The 19,590-nt window shown below is 48.1% G+C and overlaps 1 protein-coding gene across 1 annotated transcript in view; it reads right to left on the bottom strand.

Annotated features, from left to right (window-relative positions):
• PYGL (glycogen phosphorylase L) overlaps window positions 1-19,590 on the bottom strand; it is a 66,566-nt gene that overhangs the window by 3,104 nt on the left and 43,872 nt on the right. The window contains exons 11-20 of the mRNA XM_083435303.1: window positions 18,899-19,045; window positions 16,289-16,452; window positions 13,858-13,972; window positions 12,507-12,608; window positions 10,728-10,875; window positions 9,246-9,304; window positions 7,753-7,894; window positions 5,008-5,215; window positions 3,264-3,398; window positions 1,641-1,707 (exon numbers count right to left, since the gene is read on the bottom strand). Coding sequence (XP_083291429.1) covers window positions 1,641-1,707; window positions 3,264-3,398; window positions 5,008-5,215; window positions 7,753-7,894; window positions 9,246-9,304; window positions 10,728-10,875; window positions 12,507-12,608; window positions 13,858-13,972; window positions 16,289-16,452; window positions 18,899-19,045 — 1,287 coding nt within the window. The remainder of the gene's footprint in view (window positions 1-1,640; window positions 1,708-3,263; window positions 3,399-5,007; window positions 5,216-7,752; window positions 7,895-9,245; window positions 9,305-10,727; window positions 10,876-12,506; window positions 12,609-13,857; window positions 13,973-16,288; window positions 16,453-18,898; window positions 19,046-19,590) is intronic.

The following is a 19,590-nucleotide window of genomic DNA, read 5'->3' as shown; positions in this document are numbered from 1 at the left end:
CGGAGTTAATAAGCACGCCCAGGAACTACAAAAGGCCACAGTTTACTAAACACAGGTGTGCGTGGGGGACAGAAAGTATGCAGGCTGTATTTATGGCTAGACTACTGTTTTCCCCCCCTCTCTTTCTTTTAAGGTCCCAGGGCAGGTCACAACATTCAAACATAGTATTAAAAGCAGGTTTAAACAACTTACAGCCACAAATAATACACCTCAATTTGTCCAAAGCCAAGGCAAAGAGGTAAATCTATAGCATTCTCCGGAAGCTGTATAATGAAGGTGCCAGACACACCTCTATGAGGATGGAGTTTCACATCTTAGGGGCCACCACAGAAAAGGTCCTCTCACCCTAGGCTGACACCCCATAGTGTCTGAGGGCAGGAAAACTACGAAGAGGACCTCCTCTGCTGGACTCAGCACCTGAGATGGTCTGTAGGGAAGGAGGTGGCCCTTATATATTTGGGACCTGAGTCATTTAGGGCATTAAAGGTAAAATGTAAAGGTAAAGGGACCCCTGGATGGTTAAGTCCAGTCAAAGGCGACTATGGGGTTGTGGCACTCATCTCACTTTCAGGCCGAGGGAGCTGGCGTTTGTCCACAGACAGCTTTCCAGGTCATGTGGCCAGCAGGACTAAACTGCTTCTGGCGCAATGGGACAGAGCGCATGGAAATGCTGTTAACCTTCCCGCTGAAGTGGTACCTATTTATCTACTTGCACTGGCATGCTTTCGAACTGCTAGGTTGGCAGGAGCTGGGACAGAGCAACAGGAGCTCACTCCGTTCCAGAGCACCTCGAGCTGGGCCCGGAAACGAATCGAAAACCTGCGCAGCTGTTTTAAAACAGGGGTTATATAAGGGAACGCCCAGCCAGGAATCTAGCTGTTGCATTTTGGACCAACTTCCTCTCCTCCCTGCTGTCCCAGAGGACCATGCATATTGGGAGAACTCCAGAAAAAGGGCGGTGGCGGCAGCGGGGGGGGGGCGCTTTCCCTCTCACTCCATTTCGGAGAATCTGGGAAGGTTATCAATGGTACAAGGCATCCCTAGGCTTCTCTCCAGCCTCTCCTAGCACCTCGCTTAAAAGCACTTCTTACAAGTGCCTGGAAACGATGCCTTATGAGGAATGGCTAAGGGAGCTGGGCATGTTTAGCCTGGAGAAGAGGAGGTTAAGGGGTGATAGGATAGCCATGTTCAAATATATAAAAGGATGTCACATAGAGGAGGGAGAAAGGTTGTTTTCTGCTGCTCCAGAGAAGCGGACACGGAGCAATGGATCCAAACTACAAGAAAGAAGATTCCACCTCAAAATTAGGAAGAACTTCCTGACAGTAAGAGCTGTTGGACAGTGGAATTTGCTGCCAAGGAGTGTGGTGGAGTCTCCTTCTTTGGAGGTCTTTAAGCAGAGGCTTGACAACCATATGTCAGGAGTGCTCTGATGGTGTTTCCTGCCTGGCAGGGGGTTGGACTCGATGGCCCTTGTGGTCTCTTCCAACTCTATGATTCTATGATTCTAAATGTGGAACGGGCATTATGCGGTGCCTGGAACGGGGCCAGTTTGGCCGATCAAAGTGAGTGCGCTTACACAGGGTGAGGGGATCTCAGGAGACCCCTGGCAGCAGCAAGACACCCTCCGCCCAGCTTACCATGTAGAGTTGACTGACGTTGTCTTGACATCTGACGTAAGCTTCGTAGTCTGCGAAGACTTTGAACCTATTCAAGGAAGGAGTCAGAGCGGGCGTTAGAGGGGCCTGAACAATGAAGACCCCGTGCAGGGCCTTGTTTATTACAGTGGTACCTCTGGATGCGAACGGGATCCGTTCCGGAGCCCCGCTCTTATCCTGAAGCGAACGCAACCCGCGTCTGCGCATCCACGCGGGTCGCGATTCACCACTTCCGCGCATGCGCGTGACGTCATTTTGAGTGTCTGCACATGCGTGAGTGGCGAAACCCGGAAGTAATGAGTTCCGTTACTTCCGGGTCGCCGCGGAGCGTAACCTGAAAACGCTCAACCTGAAGCATATTTAACCCGAGGTATGACTGTATTATTATTTTACACATAAATAGTAAGGCCTCAGGCCACCATTAAAGTCCAATGTCCTGTCAAAATAAAAACAGGGTCCTCAACAGGCCCTGATATCAGGAAAAATCCCCCCCTTTGTCTTTTTTATTATTAAATCAAGAATTAATCATACATAATCATAAAAATGTGCTCCCTGAGACCATTCCATTATAGCTATCCAACCTCCCAAAATTTCAACACCTCTTGCGATAGTTTGACCCCTTTCCGTTTTAACAGTATAAATTCTCCAAACACCCTCCGTATTTCCTCAAAATCATTTCTCCTGCATATTCCCTGTCTTACCTTAATGGCACATGTTAATTTATCATTAATAGCTATATTGCAAACCTCTTTGTGCCATTATAACATTTTATTTTCTGCTTGCCCCTTCTACTTCCTAGCTGTAATAATTCGTGCGGCTGTCAATAAATTTGTGAGCAAGTCCTTCGTAGCCCGTGAACCTTCCACCCCACCGTAAACTGATAATAGGGCTACCTCTGGACTTTTGGTCAGCTTTAACCCTGTGATTTCTGCTATCCCCTTAAACACCCTTTGCCAAAAAAATTGTGGGTTAAAGCCTCAGTGCCTAGGGCTTGCCGATCGAAAGGTCGGCGGTTCGAATCCCCACGGTGGGGTGCGCTCCCGCTGTTCGGTCCCAGCGCCTGCCAACCTAGCAGTTCGAAAGCACGTCAAAGTGCAAGTAGATAAATAGGTACCGCTTACTAGCGGGAAGGTAAACGGCGTTCCGTGTGCGGCTCTGGCTCGCCAGAGCAGCGATGTCACGCTGGCCACGTGACCCGGAAGTGTCTTTGGACAGTGCTGGCCCTTGGCCTCTTTGAGTGAGATGGGCGCACAACCCTAGAGTCTGTCAAGACTGGCCCGTACGGGCAGGGGTACCTTTACCTTTACCTAAGAGCTGTTCAACAGCGGAAAGGTCTCCCTCAGGAATCTGTGGACTCTCCTTCCTTGGTTTTGAAGCAGAGGTTGGATGTTTTAGCTAAGATTCCTGCATTGCAGGGGGTTGGAGTAGATGACCCTTGGGTCCCAATTCTATGTTCCTTAAACTTTTTCCAGAGTAGAGGGTCAGGGAAAGCAGACCCTGCTGCGATTGAGGCACACAGGCCAGGCAAGTTACAGAGTGTGGAACAAGCAACCGTTTTCCAAGCCAAAGCTGTCAACAGGTTTCTGCAAAGGGCTCTCCACTCACCGGTCATGGTGGAACAACATGTTGACCAAATCTTTGAAAAGGTCAGGGTCCTTTGGTGAAAAGAATCCACTCTTGATCTGATCCATAGCTTGCTTTAGCTCAGGAAGTCTCTCGTAATATTCCTGAGCTTTGTACCTGATGGAAAGAGGGAGGAAAACCTTTAGCACACATATTGAACACTACCGATGGCCATGTATATTAAAATAAAATAAATAAAACATAAATAAAAATTTATTATTTATACCCCGCCCCCTCTGGCTGGGTTTCCCCAGCCACTCTGGGCGGCTTCCAATAGAATATTAAAATACAATAACCTATTCAACATTAAAAGCTTCCCTAAACAGGGCTGCCTTCAGATGTCTTCTAAAAGTCTGGTACTTGTTTTTCTCTTTGACATCTGGTGGGAGGGCGTTCCACAGGGCGGGTGCCACTACCGGGAAGGCCCTGTGCCTGGTCTGTTACATGCTCCTGGCTTTGCAGTCACAAAACATCCTCAGCTATCTCATTTTGTTATACCAGGAGGGGCAGACATGCAAACTCCCTTGATTTGGTGAGGGAAATCTGTTGGAAGTTCAGCAGCAGGGATCATTTGGTTTGTAACTTAAGGGTTAATTACGTCCACATGAAAGCCAACTAGTCAAGATGGAAATACGTGGAGGTATTGTTTCACATGGAGGAATCACATTTACTGAGGCAGCACATGCTCTGACTGGCTGTGCAATTTGGAGGGAGTTTTCCTCTTCAATTTATATACCGCTTTTGTTCAGTGAGGTCCGGTTTTCACATCTATCCAGATGCCACCTCTGTATTAGGCAAAGTAACTTTGCCAACAGAATTGCCATAACAGCCGCCTCTAAACTGTAGGGTGACTCAAATTATTGAGCAATTATTGATCTGCATATTAACATATGCAAGGGGTCAAAAATCTGATCTTACCATAAGCAAAATCTCTGGATTTTCCATGAATTGGATAAGATCCAATTCAGTGGGCAAGAACAAACTTTTGCAAGGCACAACTGTGGAGCAATGAGAAAAGCTCCCTGAGTCCTTGTCTATCTTCTCTTTTGAGATCCTTCCGATTTCTCCCATTGTTTTGGATATATTGTAATACTCCAAGAATTTCGCAAGCCACTATTTTTTTCGGTATTACAACACTTTTCCAATTTTTCGCAATCGATAGCCTTGCGGCTACTGATGCGTATAAATATAATGTCTTTAGACTTCCTGGCACTATTCCCAATAGAAAACCTTCTGAAGTTTTCCTAAATGAATAGCTGAACATTTTTTTTCATTTCATTATATATTGTTTCCCAAAATTGTTTAAGCAATTCCACCAATACCTTTTTCTGTGCTGCATCGAGAGCAGACATTGCCACAATTTGTATTCATTTTTGCTATTCTTTCAGGTGTTAAATACCATCTATGCTGCATTTTAAGGTAATTTTCTTTCAATATATAACACATAGTGAATTTCATATCTTCTTTCCACAATTTTCCCCATTGTTCAAGCATAATATTTTCCCCAAGATCTTGCACCCACTTAATCATGGATGCTTTAACCGGACCTCCGGAACGAATTACGTACGTAACCAAAGGCACCACTGTAAATATATTTAAAATTTTTAAAAAAGAAAAAAGAAAAAAGCTTTTGGATCCGGGGGGCGGAATTCATTGGTGCACAATCCGATCAAAATACAGGTCAAGTGAAAAGCATGGACGAGACCTTCGCTTCTGCCATACTCACCCTCTCCGGTCCAGCTCTGCCACATCCTCCACTCTCATGCCAAAAATGAAGAGGTTCTCTTCTCCAGCCTCCTCTGCCATCTCAACGTTGGCGCCATCCATCGTCCCAATAGTCAGGGCTCCATTCAGCATGAATTTCATGTTTCCGGTGCCAGACGCTTCGGTGCCTGCCGTGGAAATCTGCTCTGACAGATCTGTGGCGGGGATCACTGCCAAGAGGGTGCAATTTTAGCCATTCCTGCGGTTGTTGTTGTTATTATTATTATTATTATTAGTTTCCATTTCTGTCAAAGCCAACCATGACGGCTCGCAGCAGGTAATCAGGAAAAAAACATGCAGAATCAAACAAGAAACTGTGTTATATGGACATATCAAACTGCCTTGAACCCAGAGGAGAGGGAATGGTTTAGCTGAGTGGAGCAACTGGGAAAAAATGTCCCAGTTTCAAATTCTGGCTCTTTCCAATTTAAAGGCTGAAGGAGAGGAATCTGCGAGATTGCCAAGGAGTTGATAAGGTTCAGTACTGAGTTATTTGAAGGCTGAGAGAAAAATGGCGAAAACAGGATATTTATTGGGACAGTGTGATTTCGGCAGCCGCTGCTAAAGTTGCAAACAATGAATCACGGGACAGAGCAATGGAGAACTTCTGAAACCACAATGGGATATTAGCTCCGCCCAAGGCATGATGGAGAACAAGGCATGATGGAGAACAGATAGATGTAATATTTTACAAGGACAGGAAGAAACATTATGGACAGAATAACTGCCACTCACAGGAAGAACAAGGATGTAGTTTGAATGCTTCACCTGTAGCTTTATAAATCATTCAGTGTGTCAATACAAATGGAAGTTGTTAAAATTGCAGTTGCTGTATAAGGGATTTAATGTTATTTTGACTTGAGTGTGATTGTAATTTAGAAGATTTTGGAACACAGAAATAAAGTAAAGCATCAATTCTAGCACGTGGGAGACTACCTAAATTGTATAATTTGGCATCTGCATTATTGGTATTATTAATTGTGTTATAATGAGGCTATTATTGGATTATTGTAATTGAAAACTAATAATAATAAAGGCTGAGGGAGAAGCTGTTAAGCACCTTTTCTGCCCAAGAGACAACTCTTGAGTTAGGGCCAATAGCCTGACTTGGTATAACACTGTCTCCTTTTACACATCACTTGGGGAGACAGGCGAACTAACGCCAGTGTACTGGAAGAAGCAAAGATCACCAGTGTTGAAGCAATGATTCTTCAGCATCAACTTTGTTGGACTGGTCATGTTGTGCGGATGCCTGATGATTGTCTTCCAAAGCAACTACTCTATTCCAAACTTAAAAATGGAAAGCATAATGCTGGTGGTCAACAAAAGAGGTTCAAAGACTGTCTCAAGGCAAATCTTTAAAAACGTAGTATGAACACCGACACTGGCCTGTGAGCGCTCCAGTTGGAGAGCAGCCTTTACCAAAGGTGTCATGGGCTTTGAAGATGTTCGAACTCAGGACGCAAGGGAGAATTGTGCTAAGAAGAAGGCACGCTTGGTAAACCCTCACCGTGATCAACTCCTGCCCGGAAACCAATGTCCCCACTGTGGAAGGACGTGTGGATTGAGAACTGGCCTCCACAGTCACTTACGGACTCACTGTTAAAACCGTGTGAGCTGGACCATAAAGAAGGCTGATTGCCGATGAATTGATGCTTTTGAATTCTGGTGATGGAGGAGACTCTTGAGAGTCCCATGGACTGCAAGAAGATCAAACCTCTCCATTCTGAAGGAAATCAGCCCTGAGTGCTCACTGGAAGGACAGATTCTGAAGCTGAGGCTCCAAGACTTTGGCCACCTCGTGAGAAGAGAAGACTCCCTGGAAAAGACCCTGATGTTGGGAAAGATGGAGGGTGCAAGGAGAAGGGGACGACAGAGGACGAGATGGTGGGACAGTGTTCTCGAAGCTACCAGCATGAGTTTGACCAAACTGCAAGAGGCAGAGGAAGTCAGGAGTGCCTGGCGTGCTCTGGTCCAGGGGGTCATGAAGAGTCGGACATGACTAAATGACTAAACAACATGGAAGACAATCTTACTCGGCTACGAGTGATCGCCAAAGAAGAAGAAGAAGAAGAAAGTGTAGGAGTAGGACCTGGGAGAGACAAGGTTTCAAATCCCCGTTCAGCTATCAAGCTAACTGGGTGACCTTGGGCCAGTGGTTGCCTCTTAGCCTAACCTACACCACAAGGTTGTTGTGGATATTAAATGAGGAGGGGGACAACCATGTATGCCACCTTCAGCTCCTTGGAGAAAAAGGCGGGATTATAAATGTAATCCATCAAATGTTTAAGGTCTGTTAATGAAGCTCTCCTGCAAGCCCTCTGTCATGTGAAGACTGGATTCCGCAAAAAGAAATGGACCCAAGTTAGTCGTTGTCATCAATTTAAATGGTTCTTCTCTGAGCAGAACTTAGTTGGATACAACCCAGCGGGCCCCAGAGCCCTCTCCCTTCCTTCAGTTCCCAGCAATTGGCGTTCAGTTGGAGTTGAACAATATTCTAGAGGACCACAGATATGTTCTCCCGCTCCCAACATTTTAGTCGAAGGAAGAGGGACCCACCAAGAACAGGAAAAATGTCACAGGGAAAGCCAATGAGGCACAAGTGCGGCTTGAAACACATTTTGACTCTTAGGCCCATTTGCCAGGAGAAATGATGCAAGGCTTTTAGACGCCAGCTCTTGCCAGCGACGGACGATGCTGGCCTTACCTTTCTCAGCCAAGGAGACTCTGTAGTTTTCCAGGAAGATGACCTTCAGCTTGTTCCCCACCACAGGGTCGTTGTTGACTACGTGGCCGACGGAGGTGATGAGCTTGATGATCATTTTGGCCATGTGGTAGCCAGGAGCAGCCTGCAAGGTGGGCAGAAACACAAGCGCTTAGAAGGAACAGTGGCAGCTGGTGTAGTGATCAGGTGGGATTGCTATGAGGAATTATAACAAATGTAGAGTAAGCCATCTGTGTCAGCAATGAAAGCATTGCGTTGACTGGGCTTCAAATATTTTGATATGATTCTGGATCAATCCACACCTCTGCATCCCTGTTCCATTTCTCTTTCTTCACAAGTCACGTACACACTTAGACAGGCAGGCTCCTGGGTCATCAAAGACAGTGGGCAGTTTTGTTGATGTACCGTATTTTTCGCTCTATAGGACACACTTTTTCCCCTCCAAAAATTAAGGGGAAATGTGTGTGCGTCCTATAGAGCGAATGCAGGCTGCGCCGCTAAGCCGAAAGGCAGAACAGGGAGACGGAGCGCCCTGTTCTCCCCCTCCTATGGTCCGGTGCGTCCTATGGTCCAGTGCGTCCAATAGAGCGAAAAATACGGTAGCTTTTCTGATATGTTAATCTTAGGGTGTTAATCTTAGGACCAGGAAAAAGGTTTCACATAAAGGTGATAATGATCATTGTCCTCCTGGCCATCCTCCTTATCATGTGTATTAATTGTTTATGACCTCGGGGTTGCCAAATGCACTCCTTTGTAATTTTCATTTATTTACCCCCAAAATATGCATGCTTAACTAGTGTTTGTAGTTTATCTTTGTCCCCACGTGGGGTTTGTTGAAATGCTCATAAGAAATCTGATTGGTTCTTACGAACACTCTGTAAAAAGCTCTTTCGTGAATAAAACGACCTGGGCCAAGGGGTGGAGGCACACAGAGATTATTATACGCACCCTTCCCAGAGTCTTGCTGGTTCAAGCCTCTGTGTGTATTCTTATTAATCAATCCTTCCTTTACTTTGGAAACGCCTGAAGCCGGGCATCCTTGTGCTTCCCCCTAGCCTCCCTGAAGCCAGGACCCTCCAGATGCTTTCTAGATGTATTTTTTTTGTTTAAGCAGACTTTTCAGCTGCACAAATTCCCCATCAACACCTCACACTCTCATTTTGTGGTGGTAGTGGGTGGTCACGACAGAAGTACATGAAATTATGCTGTAGGGAGGCGTTTTTCTCATTCTCCCATAACATTAGCACTCTGGATGCGTAGTAGCATCAGGAAGGGTGAAGGAAAGTATTCCTTCACACAGGGCTTAATTATTCATCAGTGGAACTCCCTCCCACAAGATGTGGTACGTTAGCCACTGACAAGTCCAAGGAAGGCAGGCAGGCAGGTAGGCACTTCCAAGGGCAGCCCAAAAGGGGCACCCCAGCAGATTCTAGGCTGTCCCCTCTCAAAATGTGCAGCGCAAACCCATCGCTTACTTTGCCACCGATGATCACCGTCCGGGGCACAAACAGCTTCATGGGGTCTCGCTTGATGCCTGTGGGAGAGAAAGGAGAACACAAAATGAGAGTCAGCGTGGTGTAGTGGTTAAGAGAGGTGGACTCGTAATCTGGTGAACCGGGTTCGCTTCCCCGCTCCTCCACATGCAGCTGCTGGGTGACCTTGGGCCAGTCACACTTCTCTGAAGTCTCTCAGACCCACTCACCTCACAGAGTGTTTGTTGTGGGGGAGGAAGGGAAAGGAGATTGTTAGCTGCTTTGAGACTCCTTAAGAGGAGTGAAAGTGTTAGGATATTACCGTTCCACCTTAAAAGGGAGCAGGCTTTGTGAGTCACAGAGTCTGCGTATTTCCTGTTCACAGGAAGTTTATGTTTTGTCTATTGCTTTCGTTTTCTCTCTGTGCCTGAGACACCGAAGCAGGCAGTCATGTTTTCTTTGTTCTGACCAACGCTGAATAAAATTGTAAATAATGCTCTCCTGCGTGCATCTTTCGCTGTGCATTATCTGCTGATAGAGCGTGCACCGGCTCTGGAATGCGGCAAGCTATTTCTGGAGCTCGTGTCGCTAATTGAATGATACTGCGGGTCTACGGGAGATCGATGGATCGTCCGGAGGCGACGTGGAATCATGATGGACTTCGTCTCCCTGGCAGTATCCCAACAACAGGTTATGGGCCCAGATTCATGGCACTTACAGGAGAGTAAGATTGCGAGAAGACAGAAGTGCCTGGCGTGCTCTGGTCCATGGGGTCACGAAGAGTCGGACACGACTGAACGACTAAACAACAACAACAAGATTGCGACAGATTGCTGAGGTATGTGTGGAAAAGTCAAGGCTTTTCGTTGCCGCGGCAAAGTCTCTTTGAACTCCGGCCGGCTAATTGGCCTGGGAGTCGAGCCAAGCAGGCCTCAAGATTTATGAGTAGCCAAGATAAGGAGTCTCTGAAGTGAATAAGGCTCACGGCTCAAGTGAAGAGCTGGAATGGAGTTTTTACAAGCTTCTGAAGCTGCTGAGTGCCCAAAGTTAAATCGGCACAATTATGAGACCTGGGCAAAATGGTGTGAAAGTATACTACGACAGTTTGGAGTGTGGCATACTGTGTGTGAAGCCCCTCCAGTTCCTCTGACAGATAGATGGAGGGCCCAAGATTCAAAGGCCATAGACGTAATTGTCTTATCCGTCTCTGGAGAAAATTGCCACGCTCTGGAGGAAATTGCACGTCAGATGTGGAATGCTTTGAAGATAGCCCATCTGCCAGTCATCCCAGTCTACGGGAGATCGATGGATCGTCCGGAGGCGACGTGGAGTCATGATGGACTTTGTCTCCCTGGCAGTATCCCAACAGAAAGCTGGGGTATCAAGTCCAAACTTATTCTTCTTTTCCACCAAGACACCTAGAAGGTGAGGCTGTCACTGCCTACTAACCTTAAATGCCCAGGATGCCTTCATGCCGTTACTCACGGTTGTACATGGTGATGATGTGCAGGCAGTTCATGAGCTGTCGCTTGTATTCGTGGATCCTCTTGACCTGGACGTCAAACATGGAAGCCGGGTTGATCTTAACCTTGTATTCCTTTTCCAAATACTGGGCAAACTTGACCTTGTTCTCCTGAAATAGCAGAGGGAAGGTGCAATCATTCAAAGCAGCAGCAAATATAGCCAGCAAGGCATGGTCTGAGGGCACCGTTGCAGCAGTCCCCTGCCTAATGCCGTTCCCGGGACGTCCTTTTTACTGCCCATTAATGATGCTCTGCGCTCATGACAATATTGGCGCAGTTACACACAACCCTCCTTTTCAACACCGTTTTGCACCTGCAAATGTTTCAGAGCCCAACATACAGTTCCTTTCTTAACCGGGGTCCGTCCCTCAATCTCCTGCCGAAATCCCGCAACTTTTCATAGCACAGAAGTTTCCTGGGCCTTTCCGTCCTGTTTTGCTGCCATGTAATGCAAGGCTGCCCCCCCCCCCCGAAGGTAACATTTGGGGGAAGCACCGCAGAGCGAAGAGAGTGTATTTTTCATCTTTGTTGGAAGCCGCCCAGAGTGGCTGGGGAGGCCCAGCCAGATGGGCGGGGTACAAATAATAAATTATTATTATTATTATTATCGTGTGTGAACAGTGCCGTATTTACGTATAAGCAAAACAAGCTCTAGCTTAGGGCCCCACTCTCTTGGGGGCCCCAAAAAAATTTAAAGGGAAAAAAATACCTGGATGTACATTTCCAAAATATAAGATGAAAAACAAATAAAATAAAACCTACATACAGCAACAGTGTTTTGTGTTGTGTAGGCTCCTAGGATGCAGGTCATGGGCCCCGCCTGCTAGCCTTCTCCCTAAAATATCACTGCTTTCCTACTTTTTTATATATAGGGTGCCTACATTCTGCATGGACTGGTTGCACAGCAACTTGTGCAACCTATTAGGTCCATCAATTGCCATGTAGCACATACTCAACAAAAAAACCGCGACAATTTGTTGTTGACAAAGGGCAGCTGGATATAGAAAGAGCCCCATTACCTTCAGTAGCTTAGGGCCTCATCAAACCTAAATCTGGCCCTATGTGCAAACAATCCAGTACAGCGGTACCTCAGGTTACATATGCTTCAGGTTACATACGCTTCAGGTTACGTACTCTGCTAACCCAGAAATAGTGCTTCAGGTTAAGAACTTTGCTTCAGGTTGAGAACAGAAATTGGGCTCCGGCGGCGCGGCAGCAGCGGGAGGCCCCATTGGCTAAAGTGGTGCTTCAGGTTAAGAACAGTTTCAGGTTAAGAACGGACCTCCGGAACGAATGAAGTACTTAACCCGAGGTACCACTGTAGAAATCCACCACTAATGTACTACTGTATCGTTTTCAGTTTTAAACTGTGTCTCTGTTTGCCATCCTGAGCAAACTTGGGCTCTTTGTAGGAAAAGGTGGGAGATAAATGCAACAATTACTTTTTCCCACATTTACTGACATGATTATTATTTCCAAGTGTTTTTAATATGGTGCTTCATAGAGTTCGTTTGGCATCTTGTGAGCCAACTTTGAGCACTACTGTGGAAAAGTGGAACGCCAATAAACTGATGGTGACGCTGCTGGCAAGGATCGAGGGCCGTGTGGCCGTCCGTCCCCCCGGCCACCACATTTGCTTGACGTGAAGTCCAGCGTCTCCCAGGAATCTCAGGAGCAGAATCCGGCCTCCTCTCGAGCTGCGAAGTCGACAAGAAGACGTCCAGCTCCTCCACCCGCTTACCTGTTTGACTTTGGACACTTCCCGGATGAAAAGCTCATCATTGGCAAACCGGTGTAGCTTCGTCAGCTGGCTCAGGTCCTTGACGTACTCCTCTCCTATTTTCTGTAAAACAGAGGCAGGGGGCTTGAGGCACCCAGACCACCTGCCTCAAGACAAGCAGCCTTTCCGAGGTATTTGCTCCCCCAAAAAGACTTTTTTCTGCCTCTTACCATGCCAGCCTTACATGTGCCCACCTGACCACTTCGATTGGCACCACTACAGGCGTCGCAAAACACCCGTTCTGCATTTGTAAGAACTTGATAGTTTAGTGCGGCAGAAGTTTGGAACTCCTTGCCTCCTGAGATCAAGGAGGTGCCTACACTGTGCTCTTTTCGGTGCCTGCTAAAAACATTCCTGTTTAGACAAACCTACTCATCACATAAGGACGCGGGTGGCGCTGTGGGTTAAAGCCTCAGCGCCTAGGGCTTGCCGATCGAAAGGTCGGCGGTTCGAATCCCCGCGGCGGGGTGCGCTCCCGCTGTTTGGTCCCAGCGCCTGCCAACCGAGCAGTTCGAAAGCACCTCCGGGTGCAAGTAGATAAATAGGGACCGCTTACTAGCGGGAAGCTAAACGGCGTTTCCGTGTGCGGCTCTGGCTCGCCAGAGCAGCGATGTCACGCTGGCCACGTGACCCGGAAGTGTCTTCGGACAGCGCTGGCCCTTGGCCTCTTTGAGTGAGATGGGCGCACAACCCTAGAGTCTGTCAAGACTGGCCCGTACGGGCAGGGGTACCTTTACCTTTACCTTTTACTCATCACATGCTTAGAAATCTGAGGTTGTCTGGACCTCTTTTAGCATTTTAACTTTTGTATGTTTTGAAGTCGGATTGTGAATTTTCCTTGATTTTACTGTGGACAAGCAACCGTTTCTAATCCAAAGCATTAGCTATAATAATGTAAAGTAAATCTTTTGTAAACTGTTTTGAGGTTGTTGCTTTTCACAATCACACAATATTAGTTTTATGAATGAACTGCATAAATAAATAAAAATTTTGAAAACAGCATGCCTCTGTTTCCCCATGAAAATGGTAGGCAAAGCCCCCAAATTTCATCACTTTGCTACTGTGATTTTCTGGGTTAAGGGGGCTGCAGACCATTTTTTCCTAGAACCAAATGACGCAGAAATGAGCTCTGAATGCATGCTATATTCCAGAATAGAAGTGCCTTTTGCATCATGTGAAAGCTCAAATACAACGTGGAAATTAACAGGGAAATGGAATAAACTGCTGCACAGAAGCAGCCTTATTTACATCAAGACACAATCCGCCTTGATGGAAACGGTGCGCTTTCTGCCAGAGCACGTGGGCTGCATACCTCTGCAATTAACTCTGCGAGTCCCGGGTTGCAAAGCAGGAGCCACCGCCGAGGGGTGATGCCGTTGGTTTTATTCTGAAACTTCTCTGGCTCCACCTCTGCAAAGTCCTTGAACCTGCGCAGGAAGGAAGGTCTCAGTTCAGTGGCTTGGGAAACCCAGCCGGATGTGTGGGGTAGAAATAATAAATTCTTATTGTTATATCATCAAGATTTCTTGGATAACAATGCATCATAAGAAGAGTGTTTTGTTGGATCAGGCCAACCATTTTGTCCAGCATCCTGTTTGAACAGTGGCCGATCAAATGCCCCAAAGGGAAACACACGAGCAGGACTTACCGTATTTTTCGCTCTATAGGACACACTTTTCCCCCTCCAAAAATTAAGGGGAAATGTGTGTGCGTCCTATGGAGCGAATGCAGGCTCCCTGGCTTCAGCGATAGCAACACGAAGCTTCCAAAGCGCAGAGGGAGCACTCCATCTGCACTCCAGAGGCTTTGCGTTGTTTTCACTGAAGCCTGGAGAGCGAGAGGGGTTGGTGTGCACCGACCCCTCTCGCTCTCCAGGCTTCAGGGATAGCCGCCTGAAGCCTTTGGAGCACAGCGGGAACTCGCGCTGCGCTCCGAAGGCTTCGGGTTCCCTTTTGCTGAAGACGGGAGAGCAAGACTCTCCTGGCTTCAGCAGAGAGGAAGAGCTGTGCAGCGCCCCTTCAGCGAAGCGGGAGGAGAAATGGAAGGGGCTCCGTTTCTCCTGCCGCTTCGCTGAAGGGGCGCTGAGCAGAGGGGGGAGAATTTTTCCCCCCTGTTCTCCCCCTCCTATGGTCTGGTGCGTCCTATAGAGTGAAAAATACGGTAAGTGCAACAGCACCTCCCTTCACTTAATTGTCCTACTGTACAGCTGGGGGACCCCCAAGGGAAGAAGGCTCAGAGCCCGGGGAGTGGTAGTGGTGGAACGACAATGAGTAGTCAGAAGGAGAAGACTGAGAAGAGGAGGTGTTGGAAGATGAAGGGTTAACAAGGCTTGGTGAGCTGGGAGAGTCTGTGGCAGAGAGAAGTCCAGAATTCGAAGCGGAAGCAGGAGAGAGGGATGAGGGAAGCAGAGAGGAGTCAAGCTGGTGAAGACGTCAGGGTGTCTGCCCCTCCTGCTGCAACATTCTTTCCTCCCTTCTGATCTCCCAGGACCAGGAGAGGTGTGAAGCAGGAGGAGCAAAGACAGTTACGTTGGCATAGTCTCAGACTGCTTGGGAAGGACCCGGGAGAGGAGGTGACTTAGGCAGTTGTGGGACCTTTGGTCTCCACAACTGCTTCATAGGGGCAAGGGCTATTGAGAAGAGTTGTGTGCCCACTCCTGAGCAGACCTTGTTTCTTCTAATAAAGAGTTAAAAGTGCTCCATGTGATTTCTTGCTGGCTCACTCCTGACAATAGACTTATTCTGCGTGTATGTGCCTAATCTTCTCTTATAGCAGTCCAAGTTGACCATTGCTACATCATTTTGAATTATGGTGCAGGAGGAGACTCTTGAGAGTCCCATGGACTGCAAGAAGATCAAACTGATCCATTCTGAAGGAAATCAGCCCTGAGTGCTCACTGGAAGGACAGATCCTGAAGCTGAGGCTCCAAGACTTTGGCCACCTCATGAGAAGAGAAGACTCTCTGGAAAAGACCCTGATGTTGGGAAAGATGGAGGGCACAAGGAGAAGGGGTCTACAGAGGACGAGATGGTTGGACAGTGTTCTCGAAGCTACAAACATGAGTTTGACCAAACTGCGGGAGGCAGTGGAAGACAGGAGTGCCTGGCGTGCTCTGGTCCAGGGGGTCACGAAGAGTCGGACACGACTAAACGAATAAACAACATCAACAATATCTTATAGGAAACACTGTGTGTGTGTGTGTGTGTGTGTGTGTACTATTTTGGGGCTGCGATTTCACAGATATTTTTCACTGTGATTTTCTTTTTTATCGCCAATTTTATTGGTCTTTGCTTTGCACAGATTACTTTCTGATTTCTTGTGCTCTGGTTCAGAGGAAGGGTTGGGTAGGAAAGCACCAGACAAAAGGGAGATGATTACAGAAGTTCCTCTGAAGTACAAAACAGAAACAAAAACCACCAGACTAAAAACGGGAAGGAAACCACAGTACCACAACTGTCAAGGTACTGACTGCAAAGAAACAGTGACCAAAAGAAGGTGGAAGGAGAGAGGTAAATGTTCTGGCGGAAGCCGACCTTTCTCCACAGGGGATGGCTGCAGACATTTCTTCTTGCCCGCTCCCACAATCTGCACGTGCTCAGGAGCTCTAGAGCTCTGTCTTCAACCACCACCCAACTGGCCCAGTGGCAAAGCACCCAGAAGCCCACCTTGGATGTAAACCCTAGTTCCAGATTTTTTCCACGCCCACCCACTTGGACTCCACGGAAATGCCCGCCCATACTCACACTTGCGACTTGACGATTTCCGAGTGGATCTTGGCGACTCCATTGACGGCATGCGAGCCCACAATGCACAGGTGTGCCATGTTGATGCGCTTCATGCCTTCCTCTTCGATCAAGGACATCCGCCGGAGGCGGTCAACGTCCTTTGGAAACATGGCTGCGATTCTCTGAGCAGGGAGAAGGAGAGCAAGACGGCTCAGGCACTCACAGCGCTCCAAAAGGATGCCGGAAGACGCCCAACCCAGTTTCGAGGCTCCCTGGAGAGCCCTCCACACGACAGCAGAACCTTGAGCTTGAAAGGGGGGTGTCACAGAACTAGTATTTCTGCATTGCAGGGAGTAGGACTGTTAAGATTCTTTCCCCGTGTTGCAGTCATGGGATTGTTTATATCACATGGCGGTGTATGTTTTCATTCCACATTGTGGGAAGTGATGGAGGCAGAATGTTTTTATTACTGTGTTTCCGGGCTGTAGGATTTTTGTGCTTTGATCCCCCCCCCCCCCCCGTTTGATGCTGATGAGGAAGGAGCTAAGTTAGCATGCTCCGAGTGTAAAGGTAAAGGGACCCCTCACCATTAAGTCCTAGAATCATAGAATCATAGAGTTGGAAGAGACCACAAGGGCCATCGAGTCCAACCCCCTGCCAAGCAGGAAACACCATCAGAGCACTCCTGACATATGGTGGTCAAGCCTCTGCTTAAAGACCTCCAAAGAAGGAGACTCCACCACACTCCTTGGCAGCAAATTCCACTGTCAAACAGCTCTTACTGTCAGGAGGTTCTTCCTAATGTTTAGGTGGAATCTTCTTTCTTGTCCTGGGCCTTTCCGTCCTGTTTTGCTGCCATGTAATGCAAGGCTGTAAAGGGACCCCTGACCATTAGGTCCAGTCGTGACCGACTCTGGGGTTGCGGCGCTCATCTCGCTTTACTGGCCGAGGGAGCCGGCGTACAGCTTCCGGGTCATGTGGCCAGCAGGACTAAGCCGCTTCTGGCGAACCAGAGCAGCGCACGGAAACGCCGTTTACCTTCCCGCCGGAGCGGTACCTATTTATCTACTTGCACTTTGACGTGCTTTCGAACTGCTAGGTTGGCAGGAGCAGGGACCGAGCAACAGGAGCTCAACCTGTCACGGGGATTCGAACCGCCGACCTTCTGATCGGCAAGTCCTAGGCTCTGTGGTTTAACCCATTATATCTAATATATCTAAATAAGGTAGTTTAGCCAAAATGCTGCGCTACTGAGTCTGTTAAGTTCCTGAAGTGTGCTGATGCCTCTGAGGCATCAGTCGCTGTGATGTTTGGGCTGGAGAAAGACTTTGAGTCTCCTGAACAACCGAACAGGAGGGAGAGAACATGCCAGCTGGGCATGTCTCTCTGCCGGATTCCTACTTGTGTGTAGGACCTCCTGACAAGGACTAGATGGGCGTCCCTCCCAACCCTACAATTCTAAGATTCTGTTCCCTGATTTGTATATTTTTTAGTTTGTGGGTTTCTTCCCCTTTATTTTATTAATTCATTCCTATGCCACCCTCTCAAAATATCAGGGCATTGCATACAACACTTTGTATACAATGAAACATAACATGCCATTGAAAACCAGTACAAAATGAACATTAAAATAATTGTCTAATAATAAGAAACCGCGGCATAGGCCAGCTGGCATAAAAAGGGACATCTGGAAGTCCAATAGTGAAGGTGGCTGCCGATTGTTGGCTAGGCCAGTATCCCACAGATAGGCAACACAAAATCCCCGACTTTTGTCAACACACAGGAAGATTTAACAGCACTCTTCCGGATGATCTCAGAGATTGGGCTGGGATATAAGGGCTCAGGTAGTCCTTAAAGTATCCTGGACCCAAGTTGTTCAGGGCTTTATATATCAACTCAAGGTGCCACAGCAAGACTGTTCTGACTGGTACTGATGGGAGTTGTAGTCTTAAACACCTGGAAGGCACCAGGTTGAGGAAAGGTTGCATTAGAGCAGGAATAGGCAACCTAAGGTCCAGGAGCTGGAAGCAGCCCATGGAGCTGCGCCACCCGCTCAGGGACCCCCGCCGCCCAGCTCCCATGCACCGTGCTAAACCAGTGCTGAATGGAGCGGGTACCGCCTTCTGCGAAGCTGGGCGGCCTCCCATTGGCTGCAGGAAGCTCCTGTAGCCAATGGGAAGCCATGCATGCCTCCTCTGTGCCAGAAATCACGTCTGCACATGTGCAGACACCGAAATTGCGCTCATGCGCACTCACGCGATCTCCGTGGGAGTTAAGCGGCCCATGGCAGGTAAACCTTGCTGACCCCTGCAAGGGCAGGAAGCATGGCCCTCACTCCGACTTGGCTTCTGTTCTCCTCGGTTACACCTGATGATGCCTGAAGCCAAATCGGAGGGAGGGCAAGCCCTTTTTGCGCTCCTCTCTGGCACCCTGTGGGCAAGAGCAAAGCCAATCCTGGAATCCAGTGAGCCACTGGGGAGTGTGAGCTCCGCCCTAGGCAAGCAGGGCAAAAACATCTGCACCATTAAATGGCTCTCCGGGAAATCACTTCCGCTGCCTCCCGAATCACGGCACTGGGCTTGAAAACCAGAACCGGGGACCACGGCGCTTATCCAGGTGCCTGCTTACGTCCAGGTGCCTCTGGTTGATTTCATAGATGATCTGCAGGTGTCTGGGAAGCAATTTCTCCACCAGCTCCACCGGCCAGCGCTCAAGGGCTTCGGGGAGAACCGTGTGGTTCGTGTAGGCGAAAGTCCGCGTGGTGATGTCCCAGGCCTGGGATTTGTGAGAGGGAGAGAAGGAGACAGTGAGCAGGGCAAGGAAAGGAAACAGGAATTTATGTATAGGTTGGGGGGGGGGGTTGCCCCTCCAGCAGATACCATGCACATGCAGCCCACTACCAAAACCAGCACAATCACTTTTGTGACTTGTCCCCACAAAACACTTCATCACAGTTTCTTCCTATCTATTCAAAGGGCCTCTGCTGCACGATACCAAATGTAAGAATTCACTGATAAATGTATCTCTGTAATGGCTCACTGGGAAAACTTCAGAAATTCATATAGACATGTGAGCTCAGCTACTCAGCAGCCCCTCTGCCTGAGTGATAATCCCTGGCATCCTGATACCTGAGTGCCAGACAGGTAGCCATTCCAGAAATAACAAACCCAGACAAAGACAAAAAGGTGGCAATTAACTTGGCTGGGAAACAGGGAAATGTAAATAGCTTTTTTGTTCCACTTGATGGGTGTTTGGTGGAGGGCAAGGGGAACCATGGGGCAGGGTCCAGGATGCTCAGATTACTGCCACCAGACCTCCCC

This window comes from Podarcis tiliguerta, assembly GCF_965153285.1.
Source record: "Podarcis tiliguerta genome assembly, chromosome: 1".
Classification (NCBI taxonomy): domain Eukaryota; kingdom Metazoa; phylum Chordata; class Lepidosauria; order Squamata; family Lacertidae; genus Podarcis; species Podarcis tiliguerta.
This window is presented reverse-complemented; position numbering and strand designations above follow the sequence as displayed.